The following is an 18,162-nucleotide window of genomic DNA, read 5'->3' on the forward strand; positions in this document are numbered from 1 at the left end:
GGTGCTTAATGATTTCGAGCCTATAGGTGCAGTTGAGAATCAAGCTTTTGCAGCAGCTTACGAATGGAGACTCAGAATGATCTGTGATATTCTAACTTGAGATGTAGCAATTGAGAGATATGAAATGGTTCGTGGGATTTGAGACAACATGGTATCGCGATTCGAGGTCGCTCAGGATGAGTGCAGAGGGAGTATGTTACGTGCTGGAAGAAATCAGTAATATCTTCAAGGCAATCAAGGATAAATTGGAAGAAGGTAGTTGATTGGCTATAGTTGAATTTGGCATATTGGTGTTGGCAGTCAGTTTCTGCAGCGTGATCGAGTTATGTAAGTTATTTGTGACGGTACGTATCAGGCTTGTCAGCCGCCGCAATTGATGTTATTCAGAGGCCTTCTATTGTTATGGCCTGTTGTGTGGAAGCAGATTCCGGAAGGGGCTATGGTGGCTTAGACCACTACTTAGAGATTTGCATATTCTACGGTTATGAAAAATTCGCCTGTGTGCTGCTATGGTACTCCAGAAGTGAGTTAAGTAGAAGGTTCTTATAGGATGAAGTGTTAAGATGTTAGTGTTAAAAATCGTGTTCTATCGTATGTTGGCACATTGGGTGCAGTGAGTAGCATAGAAATTCGAAGTAAGGATCAAGGTTGCAGCTTGGTGCTGGTAAGGATGTCACAGTCTCGGATGAGCAGGAAAGGAGCTTCAGTGTTTAAAGTGAGTCGGCATTATCTTCAGCGTCACCTGAGATTGGTGTTCTGTAAAGAGGGCTTGTATCATGGTTAATGATTCTTGATCGCTTTTCAGCGTTAGTGCGGTCGGTGGGTTGGAGGTAAGACCCAGTAAATTGTTATAGTAGGTTGTGAGGGGTGTATCCCACAGGAAGGTTTCATAAATATGGCACGTAGTCACTTGACTGATTTAAGATCTAGACCAAGTATGAGGATTGTGGTAATATCATTAAATTGAGAATTTATGCCTGGAGGGCACTCTGTTTATTGGGTTATGGACTGTGGAGGTTCTCTCCGGTTATGATGGTTGTCCTTGTGTGTTATGAGAAGAGGAAAAATTAGTATGGGCCTTTGAAGGGTTATTGGCTTAGTTTGATATGATCAGGATCGATTTGAGGTCGGTGGATGGGTGTAAATGTGAATTTGGGCCCTATGTCAGGCCAGTGGTATTTATTTCAGTAATGCGCTCCTTATGTGAGAGTAGTCAAGGTGTTATTTCATTGGCAGATACATTTCATGTAGTGATACTTTACGCCGTGTGAGTTGCGAGACGACTTGAGAAAATTCTTATGTGTTGAAGGTCCGTGCAGAAATGATGTACTATGAGCAGGATGGCCCTTGAGATTCAGTTTGTATATCGCACCCTAGTGGTGGTTGAGTTTTGTAGCTTATGACGCTATATGTTCCCCCAGGGATGGTATTATGCACTTAGCGTGCTTATGACCGATATTCGGTATGTTGTTATAATGAGCAAATTTAGCTCGATGTGTAATCTCCTTATATGAGATCTATGTTTGGATCGGGTTGCGCGCCGCAACAGTGTGATGTTGAGTATAGTTTTTCTATATGCTATTTCTGTACGTCTCGTTTCCTATTTCTAGGGAAGTCTGTATTAGTGCGGGAGTTAGGTAATTCCTTCCAGAGTTCGTTTTTCTTTGGTATCGCGTTCGAATTGGTAGCCTATTGGCACATTGTGGCATCATATGAGACTTTCGATTATGTCCGGGGTGACTTATTTCCTGAGCAGTTCGTATTAAGTGAGATGAGATCATTGGATTCAGGATCAGTACAATCTGACTATATAGAGTATATTAAGAAGCAAGGATCGCTATTTGATTCAGAATACGGTGATGTTTCTTGTCAGAAGTATAGACTCAATGATTGGTTGACTCGGCAGTTGATTATGAATTTCTTCGCAGTTCTTCCGTTGTGGCGGTATTGTAAGATTTGGAGTAAGACCTGTGTATGTTACGGGGTGCAATGAGAGCATCAGATTCGTGGAATTTCAAATTAAGTGGAACAGAAAATGTTATCGTGGTCCGGTGAGTAGAATGATGAAAGGTGTGAATTCAACAAAGTTATGCCGTCATGTTTGGGTACAGCGTGTGGTGGTTGATACGGTGTTCGTATGTTGGAAACAGGTCGGGCATAGAAGTCCGGATGTTGGAATTGGGCCCCAAGGCTTATTTGCTTTAATAAAAAGGGAATATCTTCAGAATTGATCGAGACGATGTGCTCAACTGAGTTATGGTGGCACGGGAAGGTACATGAGGTGTTAAACAATGATTCCAGACTACTCCAGTGTAGTTTTCAGCACGTTCGAGGACGAACGTTTGTTTAAGTGGGAGAGAATGTAACGACCCGATCGGTCGTTTTGAGTTCTAGCGCTCCGTTCAGCTGCCTGAGGCCATGAGCAGCTTTATTTCAGGTATTATGACTTGTACGCGTGGTCGGAATTAAGTTCCGGGAAGTTCAGAGTTGATTTAGGAAGAGAATTCTCATTTCAGAAGCTTAAAGTTGAAAGAATGAACTAAGATTGAATTTTTAAGTAAATGACCTCGGAATCAGGATCCGAAAGTTCCAGCAGGTTCGTATGATGATTTCGGACTTGGGCGTATGCCCGGTTCGGGTTTTGGATAACCCGGGAGCGTTTTGGCGCCTATTGTGGAAGTTAGCATTTTAGAAGAAATTTCATAAGTTTGGCTTGAAGAGCATTTTAGTGTTATCGATGTCCGTTTGGGATTCCGAGACTGTGAATAGCTCTGTATGGTGATTCGGAGTTGGTGGCGCGATCGGAAGTGAATTCGGAGGTCCGTAGGTCATTTTGGAGTCATTTGGCTAAAGATAGAAATTTGAAGGTTTTTGAGAAGTTTGACCGGGAGTGGACTTTTTGATATCGGGGTCGGAATCTGATTCCGGAAGTTGCAGTAGGTCCGTAATGTCAAATATGACTTGGGCGCAAAATTTGAGGTCAATCGGACGTGATTTGAAAGGTTTAAACATCGAAAATAGAAGTTGGAAGTTCTAAAGTACATAAAGCTTGGATTGGGGGTTGATTCATGGTTTTAGCGTTGTTTGATATGATTTGAGGCCTCGAGCAAGTCCGTAATGTGTTTTGGGATTGGTTGGTATGATTGGTTGGGGTCCCGGGGGCCTCAAGTGGATTCCGGGTGGTTAACGGATCAAAAATAGAATTTTGAGGAAGGCTGAGGTTTGCTGGTTGCTGGTATTTTCGCTTCTGCGGAAATGGGACCGCAGAAGCGGCCCCGCAGAAGCGAGGGATGGACCGTAGAAGTGGCTGGAGACGATGGGAGCTGGGACCGCAGATGCGGTCATTTTGCCGCAGATGCGGGACCGCACCTGCGGGGGATGGAGCGCAGAAGCGGAAAGGGGGAGGCCCGGTGAGGACCGCAGATGCGGTATTGGGGCCGCATCTGCGGGACCGCAGAAGCGGTCTAGGAGCCGCAGATGCGAAAAATGCTGGGCAGAAGGCTTGTTTTAAAATCGTTATTTGGAGTTCATTTCTCTCATTTTTCATGGCTTGGGGCGATTTTTGGAGAGCTTCAAAGAGGGATTTCATCATCTATGTCAAGGTAAGTTACTCCTACTCAATTCCAAGTTAAATACAAGATTATATCATGGATTTAGGCATGAAAAATTGTGGGGAAATTGGTGTTTTTGGAAGAAGACCTAGAAATATTATAAATTGGATTTCACCACGAATTTGAGAATGAAATTAGGAGTAAATTATATATTTGAGCTAGTGAAGCCATGGGTAAACTTTATCTTCGAAAAAATTTCGCATTCCGGGCACGTGGGCCCGAGGGCGTTTGGGCAACTTTTCAATCGGAGTTAGGAATTGCTATGAATTAGTTTGTTATGAATGTTTGAGCATATATTAATGGATTTGCGTAACCGTTGGCTAGTCTTGGAGCGTGGTGCATCAATTGGAGTACTCGGAAGGGCGTGGAATGCCGGTTATGGATCTCCGGAGCGAGGTGAGTCTCCTTTCTAACCTTGTGATGGGGAAATGTCCCCATAGGTGAATTAATTGGTTATGTGCTCCTATTTGTGGGGGCTACGTACGCACGAGGTGACGAGAGTCCGTGCGTAGCTACTATTATGCTATTGTCCGGGTAGTTAGGACCCAAAAGCATGTTATACTTGAATTATTTATGAACCTATCGATAGCTTGAATTGCTTAAATCACATTGAATTAGTAAGGGGATTACTAAAAGGATTAAACTTCATTTCTTAAAAAATTGTTAAGGGAGAATTGGTTTTATTTGGATAATTATTCCCCGATAAAATTCTAATTGGCTATTTGAGCATGTATATTATGTGTACCTGCGTCGCATGGATGATTCACGAGCAGGGTGATTGTATATCTTATGTGTACCTGCATCGCATGGATGATTCGCGAGCAGGGTGATTGTTTATTTTATGTTGACCGCGTCATATGGATGATTCGCGAGCAGGGTAATAGATGCATCTATGGTTCGTGCCGTTCGACCCTCGGTAGTGCACAGTTTACATTTCTGTTGGATCGGGCCGTCGCCTCGGTGTGATTTGCGCATGTTATTTGTCGCTTGAGGATTTTTAAACGTGAAATTTGCCCTTCGTGGCTTGATATAAATTGAAAAGATAATAAAGAGTAAATCTTGAAAATCCTTTGTTAATTGTTATAAGGTGTTTACCTGTTTTACAGCTTCGTGAATTAGAACATGCTATATGAATCCATGATTTCCTCACATTTAGTATATTATTATTGGACCGCTAGTGAGTGTCCAGGTTGACCATCTCGTCTCTACCTCTTCGGGGTTAGGCGGGATACTCACTGAGTACACGTTGATTACGTACTCATACTACACTTCTGTGCATTTTTGTTGTACAGGTATATTTTACATTAGATAGCAGCACGGATGATTCGGGGACTAGGTGAGCTGCATTGTTCGAGGCGACCCGCAGCTAGTGTAGTTCCCTTCCAGTACTTATTTATTTATTTCCTGTCCATTGTATTTCGGACAGACAATGTAATTGATTTTCCTCATCAGTAGTTGCTCATGCACTTGTGACACCGGGTTCTGGGATGGTTTTTCGAAAGTTGTGTGTTAATAGTTATTTCTTAATTTGAATTGAAACAGAGATTGTTTTATATATGAAAAATGGAAGGAAAATCTTAGATTTCCAAAGGGATTAAAAGAGCATTTAATTGATAATTTAGTTGGCTTGCCTGACAACGGTGTCCGGCGCCAGCACGACCCGTAGTGGAATTGGGTCGTGACACTTCATTCCTAATCTTATTTTCTTGGTATGTCCACACATCCATCTCAACATCCTCATTTCAGCTACGCTCATCTTCTAGACATGGAACTTCTTCACGGGCCAACACTCAGCTCCGTACAACGTAGGCGGTCTAACCACCACCCTGTAAAAATTTTCCTTAAGTCTAGGAGGTACATTCTTATCTCATAAAACCCCCGAAGCTAGCCTCCATCTCATCCATCCCGCTCCAATACGGTGAATAACATCCTCGTCAATCTCCCTGTTGCCTTGGATTATAGACCCAAGATACTTGAAACTATCTATTTTGGGAATGACTTGAGTACCAAACTTTACTTCCATTTCTTCCTCATGCCTCTCATCACTGAACTTGCACTCCAAGTATTCAGTATTCGACCTACTCAACTTGAAACCTTTGGCCTTCAGCGTCTGTCTCCAAACTTCCAACCTAGAGTTAGCACCCCCACCTAGAAAATAATACTCCTATATTTTATAAAAATAAAATTTCAGCAATTCTCTCTCTTTCTCACTCTCCCGAGGAGAGTGGCATACACTCTCTTCTGCCACATCAACACTAAGGGTATAGTAATTCCATTTAAAAATAGTTCAGAGGGTAATAGGATCCCCACAAAGATAAAGTGTGTAGTTGAAAATTCGACTATAGGTTAGGGGGGCAGTTATGCATTTTTCCTTCTTTCTTCGCATTCAATTTTCCAACCGTTCATAAAGATCCATTCTTTGATCTAGTCCTTGTTTGATTAGAGTCCGTGTATGTGGGTCGGTTACTTGTTTCATATTCCCTCTATTTTTTTTATGTGAACCTATTTCCTTTTTAGTCCGTGCCAAAAAAAATGACCCTTTCCTTATTTGGAAACAATTTACCTTTATGCAATGATTTATATAGCTACAAAAATATATGTGCCTCATTTTACACAAGTTCAAAGTCTCCTCTTTTGTCTTAAACTACGTGACCAGTCAAATGGGTTCACATAAATTGAAACGGAGGGAGTATTAAATTTCAGGAACTCCATTTTTACCGGCGGGGGAGTTTATGGTTGCCGATTTTGAGTTTCGATTTTGATCTTATTTCCGTTGACTTCTATGTTCCGGTGGGAAGCTGGAGAGATAACATCTAAGTTTGGGTAATGATGATGGTGTGTCGAGGTGGTGATGCTGAGGTGAAAATTAAATGGGCGAAGAAAATAAAAAAGAGGTGGGGGAAGGTGAAGGTGGTGGTTACGGTGTTGAGGTGGTGGTGAGAGTGAGAGGAAGAAGATTAGAGAAAAAATAAAAAAAAAGAAAAATAGTTCGCCGGAGAAGGTCATAGGCATTCATGGTATTTGCTGGAAAAGTAGAAAAGAAAAATGAAGAAAGTGATTTTTTAAAATTGTAACAGAAAATTACAAAAATATTTTTTTTTAATTTTTTGCTTCTCACTCTCTCAAAGAGAGTGGAACACACTCTCTATGCTAGCTCAACATTTAGGGGTTAATAATTCTATTGTTAATTAGTTCAAGGGGTGATAGGACTCCTGCAAAAATAAGATGTGTAGTTAGAAATTCGGTCTAGTTTAGGGGTACTTATGCATTTTCCAAATCTTTATATATATATATATGTATATGTATGCTCTTTTACATGATTTAAGCCATAAGATGAGTCTCTACTATCCAAATATTTTTGCTAACGTTTTCTTGCAAGTACTTTTAGAATCTGGTACTAATGGCATACTTCTACTAACCATTACATCTAAACTTCTGTAAATTTTCCAATGGTGCAAAAGTTGTTAACTCTTCCATCATAAATTCAAGAAAACAGAAAGAAAGACATACTATAGCTAGCAAAAGAGATGCAGGAATACAAGCTATCAGATTTGATCAACTCAAAAGCACTTACATTTGACACAGTTTCCATCTTATTGTTAAAAAGAAGGAACTCAACTAAAACGATTCTTGCTCCACTTGGAAGACACGTACATTAACTGCTTCAACTAAACAAATAACATTTCCATTGAAAATCTAAACAAAAAAGAGAGTAGAGAAATAAGCGAATTCTAGAATTTATTAAGCCTTGGAATCCATAACCATGATTGTGCTAAGGTTCATTGGGTGCATGTAGGCAGTAGTCCCAGTCAAGATTTGTTGAACAATGATTCTATTAGCCTTTTCTGAGGGATGAAATGGATCCCAAAATGCATATTCATCTCTGTTTGGACACAGATTTGACAATGGTGTGCACAGCCCTATCCCATTATATGGTCCTTGTCCACAGCATGCCACCTTTGATGTCACAAATCCTGCCCCATAACATTAATAGTCAATGTTAGTAAAGTATAGATGTATAATTAACTAATATTCTTACACAATTAGTCTATTTTATACTCTGTCGGTCGGTGTATAAAAGTTAAACCCTCTCATTTTTCATATTGGAAGAAGTTCCTCAGGAAAATTATATCACCTCCCCCTATAATTAAGAACCATAATAAGAGTACCAGATGTTAGAGAGGACCAAAAATGTGGGACATTAATTAAAGCCTAGGAAAAGTCCGACTTAGCATTAAACTAGTTATGCTAAACATGACAAAAGTAAGTAGCTAGGTAATCAATTAGAAAGGGCTTAAATTAATTTTAATGTACCAAAAGCTTGAGGATTAGTAACGAAGTCCAAGTGCATTTGATTTGTGTTTGCTGCAATGAAAACATGGCTCCCTATCTCATTGTTGAGGCCATTAAGCATCTCAACTAGTTGTGGATTGAACAATGATGCTGCTTCCTGCAATTCAGCAGCACAGTTTCCATCCTGGCTTCGTTGGGCTAATTCCGCCGGCACACAACCTAGTGGCCCTGTCCCTGTCACGATAACTCTACGAGCTCCTAAGCCGTAAAGTTTCTATATGATAAAATTAGAATTGTCAGTGTATATAACTTAAAAATTAATGATAAAATATAAGAAATTCATGTTGTAGTGTCAATCAAATGAGTGTAGGGTGGGGTGGGGTGGGGTGGGGTGAGGTGAGGGGGTGGGGGGGGGGAGTGAAATGACATTGTCTTTATGATGTGCTACATAAAATGACTTGAAATATGAGGGCACAGCTAAGAATTGTACAATAATGTTTCCTTAAGTTTAATCAGTTGACAAAAAGTACTAGTATGAGCTAGCTATTGCATTTCAATAATCACATGCAAGATTTATTTTCCATCTTAAGTAGGTCTGCACTAGTTCAACTACTGAATCCTCTTACCTTTTTATTTTCTTTTGCCCACATACTCTAAATGCCATAGATTATGACCTCTCTATTCCATTTTCCATTCCCTCTTGCTCAAATGTTGCCTTTTCATAAAAGTATATACAAAAATACAAATTTGTTCTACATTTTTGTAAGATCCAATTAAAACTCTAAATTTACTAACATCGTCTTATTTTTCTTTTCTTCTTTTCTTGCATACATCAAATTTTTTGGTTCAAAGTCTTCTCATATCGAATAAATTAATTCTTTCTTACCGGAACACTGTAAAAACTGGATTTAGTGACGAACCATGTGTATCGTTACATTAACAAAACTTGTCACAAATAGATTTATACAACCTTTTCTATTCTATGGAGAATGCTATATTATGCGTGTCAAAATTAACTTAAATGATGTTATATATCTTTTCTATTTTATTGAGCCAATGTGACAAAAAATGACTTAATTTTTTAACCTACAACATGCATGTTGATACTTGACATTATGCAGTAATAATCAATAGGAGTATAGTTTTAAGAGGATAAAGTATTGTTACCGCAAGAACATTTTTGTACTCAGAGATGACAAAAGTGACATAATCTGGAAGGGCGTATTGGGTAGATCTCAAAGAAAAAGGGACCAAATAATAGTTGTTGACAAAATCATTGCCCCCAAGTGTAATTAAAACTAGAGCCTCCTTCACTAGTTGCTTTGCCTTTTCAGTCCCTACTAAGGCTGCCACTCTTTTTTGGTATTCTGCAAAATACTCCAGCTGTTGCCCAATCCTTATAATGTTTACCTGATCAAATTGGTGAGATAATAATAATTTAACAAGAATGTAGTGCACAAGAAAACCAAGATAAAAAGAGGCTAAAAGTGTTACTCGTATTTTTTATGGGATCTTTACACAATAGCCGATCGGATTCACTATTTACTTTTTCTAGCGGTATACATAGATTATACACAGTTATTCACATAATATACATAACTTATGCATCCACGGTCTATTTTGGGTTTAATCAATTGGACGGGCACTTATTTGGAATAATTCTTTATTTTTATTCCCAATTAAAAAAAGATAAAGAGAAAACTATAATCAACAAATTAAGCTTAAAGAAACCTAAATCTACAACTATAAACTTCTAAATGGGTGCAAGAACTGATCAAGTTTGGAGATCATGATTGTGAAGCAAAAATAACAGGCTCCGTTTGTTTCATTTTATATGACTGTGTTTGATTTGTGGCCCGCCAACCAATAAAAAATAAGGAGCAATGAAATTGTGGGGAATACATTAAAAAAGAGGATAAAAATATTTTGGATTTTGAAGTACTTTTTAGGGTAAAAATTATAAATAACTTATCGAATAGTAATAGTTTAACTGGAAATTTAAAATTTAAATAAAGCTTACAAATTGAATTCCAGTGTCATTAAGTATTCCAACCCCAGCAGAGGCAAAGTTGGCACCAACAAGAAGCTTTTGCCCTTGAAGCTCTGGACTCAAGTATGGTAATGTAGGTTCCATTCCAAGCTTTTCACCTAATAATTGCATTAAAAAGGAGAAAACAGATTTTAATAAATCATACATAAGGAAGAACAAAATAAAAGGAATGATAATTGTAGATAAATGTAGCTGATAAATATTTACCAAGAAAAGAAAGGACAAAATCTAGTAAATTATTACAAAAATTCGAGTATAGGATTTGTCTTTGAACACTACATGCATGCAAATGAATGAGCCACTTCCTTAAAAAGTGCCACCTGTGTATACTGATTATCCCCTTCTGTTTTTCCTTTTTGTGCTAGGCTTTTCTTTCGGCAGTTTATATCTTCCTATGCAAACCATCTTTTATAAGTAATACTTTATTACAACAGTCAAATTTTTTTTGGAATTAATTTTTTAAATTATATGTTCTCTCTGTTAGTTTTCTTTGAAACTAATTTTTTATATTATACAGCAAAAAAATATCGAAACAAACATTGTTGTTATAGAAAATTTTGACAATAATAGGAGAAAATTAAAGACTGATTTAGAAAAAAAGTGAAAAAAAATTCATGGCCAAACGAGCTCTACATTTCTAATTGTTCAATCAGTCACCACGCGTGTGCCAGCTTGCGAATAAGAAAAATGGCCGCATGCATGCACACATAACTCATCAGTCACCGGTAGGAGTGGTAAACGGGCGGGTCGGGTCGGATATGGTTCGGGTCGAAAACGGGTAGTGAAAAACGGATCAATTATCCGACCCAATCCATATTTAATACGGAAAAAAAACGAGTTAACCGGCAGTAACCCATATTATGCATGACTTCTTGTATATGATCACTTGTGGGAGAATTCTTAGTCTCCCTAACTTGAGGAATCTCCAATTTGAGGCTTTACAAATGTAAAAATTAGACTCATTGGTTATCCATTGGTTACTCATTGGTTATCTATGATTCTTATCCATATTTGACCCATTTTGAAAAAGTTCATTATCCAACCCATTTTTTAGTGGATAATATGGGTAGTTAACTGTTTTCTTTGAACCATTTTGCCACTCCTAATCACCGGCCACCACTGCGAAAAATTACGAATGATGTAGTAAAATTAGGAAAAAGAAATTATTTTAAAGGGTTGTAATGGCTTCTACTCGTATTAAAGAAACTATAGAAAACTAATTTCTTGTTATAATAAAGTGGAGTCAATATGAGGTGAATTTTTGGCATGGAATGCAACACACAGAAAGAGCCAAGAAAAGTATATACTTGTCTGGCCATTCATGTTTACATGCATGCATCAAACCTATAGGAGTGTTGTGCATGAATGTAATGTGTACTAAGATTTTGGCCACGTCAAAAGCTGGTTTCAAAGTTGTAAAAAATAAACTAAAATGAAGAATTAAGAAAAGGAATTAATATTAACTGATAATGTCAGGAATATTAAGGCCATTAGAGAATCGGCCAGTGGGACGATGAGTGGGATAATCAACCCCATAAGGAGGGGAATCTGCACGAGCACTTGTAGCTAAGTAATTGTTATTTCCATTATCAACCAATGAATCTCCAAACACAAAAAATGCTCTTCCCTCTACACCTTTAATTACCCCATTTTGTAATATTGCAAATGATAAGGTCAAAATAACCCTAAGAATGAAACTCAAGGAAGAATTAGCCATGGAAGAAGTGGTAGAATAATAGTTATAACAAAAGAATAATAAAGAAGAGAAAAGAAGTACAAGAGAAGGAAAGTAAAGAGAGAAAGCAAGAGCTAGAGCTACGTGGTGTTTTCCTTTTCCTTTAGAAACTAAGGAAACTGTTTTGGTGTGGTATATTGGGAAAGGAGAGTTGCATTTATATAAAATGGCACCCTTGGATGTTTGGTGTTACTATAATACAAGTAAAGAAAAAGGATCACAACAACTTCCCATTGTATAATCAATGTGGACAGTTGTTTAGCAGGGGTGATTAAATGCATTTTCAATCATTCAACTCAAAGGAGTTCTTTTTTTTTCCTTTTTTTTTTGAATTTAACTTCTATATAGCGGAAAAATATTGAAATAATTCAACACTATCAAGCAAACAAAAGATGAATACATCAACCCATCCATAAAAAAGTGAGATTAGTAATTTGAAAGCAATTCAGATGAGTTGAGTGCTATCAGAGGGCAGATCCATTATTTTAACTTGATGGATTCGACTTTCAAGTTCTCAATACTAAATTTACTGTATTTTTAAAATTATGAGTCCAAATCTAATACTATTTTAGCGTATTATATGTGTGTGTGTGTGAAACGTTTGCTTTGGTCTTTAAATTTGACTTCTGCCGTTTGCCTTGTGTTGAATTGCTATCTATTGTTCAAATTAAAGTATAAATCAGTTAAAGCGGCCAACCTAGCTAGAGGCTAGAGAGTTGATATATTATTGACCACATAATGAGTGTTCTTTTTAGATGGAAGACAAGTTACAAATGCGATACATCGCAGTGTATATTATGTCAATTATTTTTTTTATCAAATTACACATTGATGATCAAAGAAATATACCTCTATCTCTATTTATCATATAATAAGTGATATGATGTTCTCAATATATTTACACGTCAGCCAGCGTATATAACTTAAGCCTTATCAAATATATATAATTATATGAATTATATGTATAACATTCTAAAATTTTGCGAATTCCTAGCGTTACTACATATGTTTAAAACTGTATATCAACTGACTTGGCTGATGAATTTTAAGTTGACTAATTCAATTTACTATCTTATGTTAATATGGGAAATCCTAGAGGAGTTTTATATAAGTAATTCACTTCTTTAAAGAAAAAAAGTGATACTCTTCAAAGGATTTATGAGAGTATATATATATATAGACATGATTACTCCCTTACTATTCCACATATGAAGTGATGGAGTAGTAAAGTTGTGGGACTCATTCTTTAGTACATTCTTCTCTCACTGACTATGATTGCAAAGTTAATTTTCTTAATACCTCCTACTGCAAATTCTCCTTACACATTTGCAATTACGTATCATTGCGCCACGTATTTTGGTGACATAAGTTCACTAAATAAAATACTCTCTTCGTTCACTTTTACTTGACACGTTTTGACTTTTCACGCCTCTTAAGAAATAATAAATGAAGTGCATAATTTATCATGATATCCATATTAATTGATGCATAATTTATTGGATTTGAAAAAATGATTTGAAATGAGTAATAAATATTGTGGGTATAACATGATTTTTTTTTTGTTTCTTTTGATATGTGTAAAGTGACAAGTAAAAATGAAATCTATTTTTAGTATACATGCCAAGTAAAAGTGAATCGGAGGGAGTAAGAGAATTCAGTAAATTCGAGGAACCCAATTAAGAAATTAAGGATATTTCTCGCAAGTAAGTTAATGTTGTATCACAATTATCTTTAATTTTTAGATAACGTTTAAGAATTTCACCTGCCTTTTTATTTATTCTCTTTATTGCGTTAAAGGATATATATTACTCCTTCCGGTCCAAAATAAGTAATTTATTGGTTGTTTCACGCATATTAAGAAATTCACCTCTTAACATTAATTAGCAATGACATTGATTATATTAATCTTTACTATCTCTTCACATAAACACTTATAACACATACTCCAACTTTATTTACTCCAAGGGCAATGTAGGAAAAAATAATTAATTCATTCTTGAAATCTGGAAAAATCACTTATTTTGGATCACAAAAAAAAAGGCCAAAAAATCACTTATTTTGGACCGAAGAAAATATACATTTAGAAATTATACGAAAAAACTACCCCAGAAAAATATGATGCGATTGTTGAAATTTCTTTACTCTTAATGAGAATTTCAAATTTAAGACTTGAAAATAAATAGGAAATGTTTTATTCCCTACTAAGCTTATATATTCATTCGAATTAGTCATATGACTACTCGAATATGGATTGCCTTAAAGAAAAACAAAAATGAAAAACTCATATCCATGTGTACATTCTTGCACATTGCAAGGTTTTCTATTTGTAGTTCAAGTCATTGGAAGAAGAAGATGATGCAAGAGGTGATGTAACAAAGACGGTTACAGTCTATTAAATTATTCCTAACCTCTTAGAAGATAAGTAATTGGAAGTTAGTGATAATTTTCAAAGGCATTAATGGCTTCATTTGGAAGAGAGCTTCAAATACAGTTAATCAACTACACTTACAAGTAGGGAGTAATTTTTCTTTTTCACCGAACACCGCTTCTTTCAATTCCCATGTGCTTTCGTCTTGCTTTAACACTACTGCTTCAAAAGAATTTGGCCATTTTAGTTGTGTTTGGTACGAATAAAAATATTTTTCAAAATGATTTTTTTTTTTTGGAAAATTAGCGGTTTTCTTACTTGTTTTTTGATGTTTGTTTAGGTAACAAAAAATATTTTTTAAAAATATATAATTTAGATATGAGACGAAATGGGTAAAGGCAGAGGAGGGTGGTAGGTCAGAGTCTAGATGGCGATGTTGGGGGGTGGAGGTGGGGTAGAGATGGAGGACTGTGGGAATAGGGTGAGGAAGGTTTAAGAAAGAGTTTTGGAAATGTTTTATCTCTTTTCAATTAGAAAAAAATGAGTTCATCCAAAAAATATTTTTTAAAATATCTAGATCAACTAAACATGGAAAAATTAAAGAAATATTTTCCTTGATACAAAACACACCCTTCTACTCTTTCTCTTTTGCAAGGAAATACAAAGAGCTCCATTTCTTCTCTCTCTTTTTTTTTTTTTTTCCTTGAACGGTCTTTAAAAATTCTTCTCTAAAAAAAAATTATAAAAAATATGATGAAGTTTAGTACTATTGAAATAGAGAAGACCTCATACTTTTTTGTGATAGAGTTTCTCTCATGTTAATCATGAATTCAGATCTATTCATCTGGTCGTAGCACCCGAAGGAGAAGATTTAAAAAAAAAGTGTAACGAATGAAGATGATATTAGAAATGTTAGTTATTGAGTTGTTAATTAGAGATTAGAGGCTGTACACTTTTGTCCAGTTTATGGTTTAAGTGGATATTTATTTTATTTCAATTAGGTCCATCTAAGTTTCTGTATGTTCTCTTTAGTCTAGGACACGTGTAGCAGCATTTGCATTCTTAGCTGTATTTGTACGAGCTGTAACAGACTGAGAGATTATGCTAAATGAATATTCCCTCTTTTCCTCTTTTCTCTACTTCTCTCTCTCTCTAGCACTCTATTTTCTTCTCTTTCCCTTCCAATACTCTGTTCTTCCAGAGTTGAGCTTATTGAGCTTAGCATTTGTTACATTGGTATCAGAGCCGGTTGGGCTCCGGAAATTGGGTCACCATGCCTCCAAATCCAGAGATTCTAGGGTTAACAGAGGGTGTCAATGAAATTAAAACTCAGCTCCAATCATTTATGGCTGATACGACGAAGCGATTCGAAGCTCTTGAAACTCAACAAACTCAGTTTTCCTCCCAGCTTCAAGAAACCCAAGAGAGGAATCGACGGTTGGAAATGGACACGAATAAAAAATTGGAACTCATTCTGGCGAGCTTAGACGTTAACAGAGGGTCAGATTCAGTTTCCCCTTCACCTCAACCACAGACACCTATGGCTACTCGTGAAACCGACCAAACATCAGGTACCTCTGTTTCTACCTTACCTATGCTAACCTCAACGGCATTACCGTTAACTCAGTCACTCTTCTCACCGAGTTCGGCACCCGTAGGTCGTGGTTTTACATTTCCACCAGCTCCCCCGTCACATTATACCAACCCTTACCCTATTCCCAATTTTCAGAGATCTGGCTTTTCTTCAAACCCGCCTTTGTTACCCACCCCAACAACACCACCAGTTCAAGGAGTGAACCCAATAGAACACACGTCAAATGGTAATTTGCTTAAAGCTAAGCTCAATTTTCCAGAATTTGATGGTACAAATCCGAGGGGGTGGTTAAGAAAATGCGAGAAATTCTTTCGTATTTATAACATTCAAGAGTCGGAGAAATTGGATTATATCACCATTCACATGAAAGATAAAGCTGATGTTTGGTTCGATAGCTAGCTTACTAGCCGGCGGAGTCAGATTTCATGGTCCATGTTTTGTGCTGAGATTTATCGAAGGTTCGGAAAGATGAGACCCATGAACATCGTCGTTGAGTTCAACAAAATTCAGCAACTTACCAGTGTGGATCAGTTTCAGGAGAAATTTGAGGAACTTATGAGCTATATGTTGATTATTAACCCCTTACTGAATGAATCCCATTTTGTATCGAGTTTTGTTAGTGGCCTCCGACCTGAACTAAAACCATTAGTTATCCTTGCTAATCCTGCCTCTCTTATGGATGCTTTTGAAACTGCAAAGCTCTACGAAGAATCCTTTCAAGCCTTAGCCAAACTCATCACTCCTAAAACTTATCCTGCCTCCCCCAAACCTTACCCTCAACTCACTTATCCTACTACTAAACAGCTTCCTGCTCCTACAGTCACTAAGCAACCTGTAACCAACCCTCTCAGACTCACTTATCCTACCCAAAGAGGTCAAGCTCCCTTCAAACCAAATTCCACCCTTGAAGCATTGAAGCAACAAAATTTGTGCTTCAAATGCCATGACAAATATTTTCCTGGTCATCAATGCAAGCCTAAAAATCTACACATGATGGAGGGAACTGAAGTTGTGGAGGAGGTGCAGATGCACCCTCCGAAAGAAGAGGATGTATTTGAGGAAGCCAGGGAAGAAATACTTGAGGAGGAACAAGCAACACGCTCTGTGTGTGTTGTTGTGGGGTTAACTAGTTCACCCTCAACCTTGAAAATTACTGGATATGTGAAGAAAACACCTATCATTATATTAGTGGATAGTGGATCCACACATAGTTTCTTGAACCCTCAAGTGGTGAAGATAATGAAGTTACAGAAGATTCCGTGTGGTAGGTCCATGAAAGTAGTTGTGGCAAATGGAGATATCTTGTATTCTGATAGTTATTGCCCTGCATTTCTGTGGAAGATGCAAGAAGAGTTGTTCTGTTTTGATATGAGAATTCTGCAAATTGGTGGGTGTGATTTGGTACTAGGTATGGACTGGATTGATCATTTTGCTCTAGTTGTCCTTAACACCAAACCACTAAGTTTATCATTTTTAAAAGAAGGCAGGTTCATTACTCAAAAAGGGCAGCAAGAAGTCAAGGAATTGATAACCATCGACAATGAAGAGATGATCAAAATGTTGATTAAGAAGGCTTGCCATTGCATAGCTGAGGTGTATGTTCTCAACTCCCCTATCTGTACTCAGGAAAAAGGGGACTTACCACCAGCAGTTTCAGCATTGTTAGACAAATATGTTGATGTTTTTGAAGAACCTAAAGGACTGCCCCACCTAGGGACTGTGATCATGCCATCTCTTTAATTCCAGAAGCACAACCCTTCAGCTTGAGGCCCTATAGATATTCCTATGATCAGAAGAATGCTATTGAACAAATGGTTGGGGATATGCTACAAGCTCAGACAGTGGTACCTAGTCAGTCTACTTTTGCATCACCTGCATTGTTAGTAAAGAAGAAGGATTCCTCTTGGAGACTATGTGTGGATTACAGAAGGTTAAACTCTTTAACAATCAAGAATAAGTACCCTATTCCTATGGTAGAGGACTTGTTAGACGAGTTGAAAGGAGCCAAAGTTTTCTCTAAGATAGACCTTAGGTCTGGCTATCATCAAGTGAGAATGAAGTCAGAAGATGAGCACAAGACTGCTTTTCGAACACATCATGGACTATGGCAATTCAGGGTTATGCCATTTGGCTTAACAAATGCACCAGCCACCTTTCAATCCTTGATGCATCAAGTTTTTGGGGCCTATCTAAGGAGGTTTATCTTAGTCTTTTTTGACGATATACTGGTCTACAGTTTATCATTGGATGAACACTTGAAACACTTGCAGATTGTCTTAGACTTGTTGAGGCAACATGAATTGTTTGCCAAGAGATCTAAATGTGACTTTGCCCAACCACAAGTAGAGTACCTTGGTCACATTATCAATGGTCAAGGTGTCAGTACAGATCCTAGCAAAATTTCAGCAATGGTTACTTGGCCCCTACCTACAAATATCAAAGAGTTAAGAGGATTCCTCGGCCTCACTGGTTATTATAAGAAGGTTTATTAAAGGGTTATTGCTACACTTG

General features: G+C 37.3%; 1 protein-coding gene across 1 annotated transcript; it reads right to left on the bottom strand.

Annotated features, from left to right (window-relative positions):
• Window positions 7,140–11,813, bottom strand: LOC109229278 (GDSL esterase/lipase At5g33370-like). The gene is made up of 5 exons (XM_019394665.1): window positions 11,419–11,813; window positions 9,925–10,052; window positions 9,072–9,314; window positions 7,926–8,178; window positions 7,140–7,585 (listed from the first exon to the last, which is right to left on the bottom strand). Exons 1-5 carry the CDS (start codon window positions 11,669–11,671, stop codon window positions 7,353–7,355), a joined length of 1,110 nt encoding a protein of 369 aa, XP_019250210.1. The 5' UTR covers window positions 11,672–11,813; the 3' UTR covers window positions 7,140–7,352.

The sequence above is a fragment of the Nicotiana attenuata genome, chromosome 7 (genome assembly GCF_001879085.1).
Source record: "Nicotiana attenuata strain UT chromosome 7, NIATTr2, whole genome shotgun sequence".
NCBI lineage: Eukaryota > Viridiplantae > Streptophyta > Magnoliopsida > Solanales > Solanaceae > Nicotiana > Nicotiana attenuata.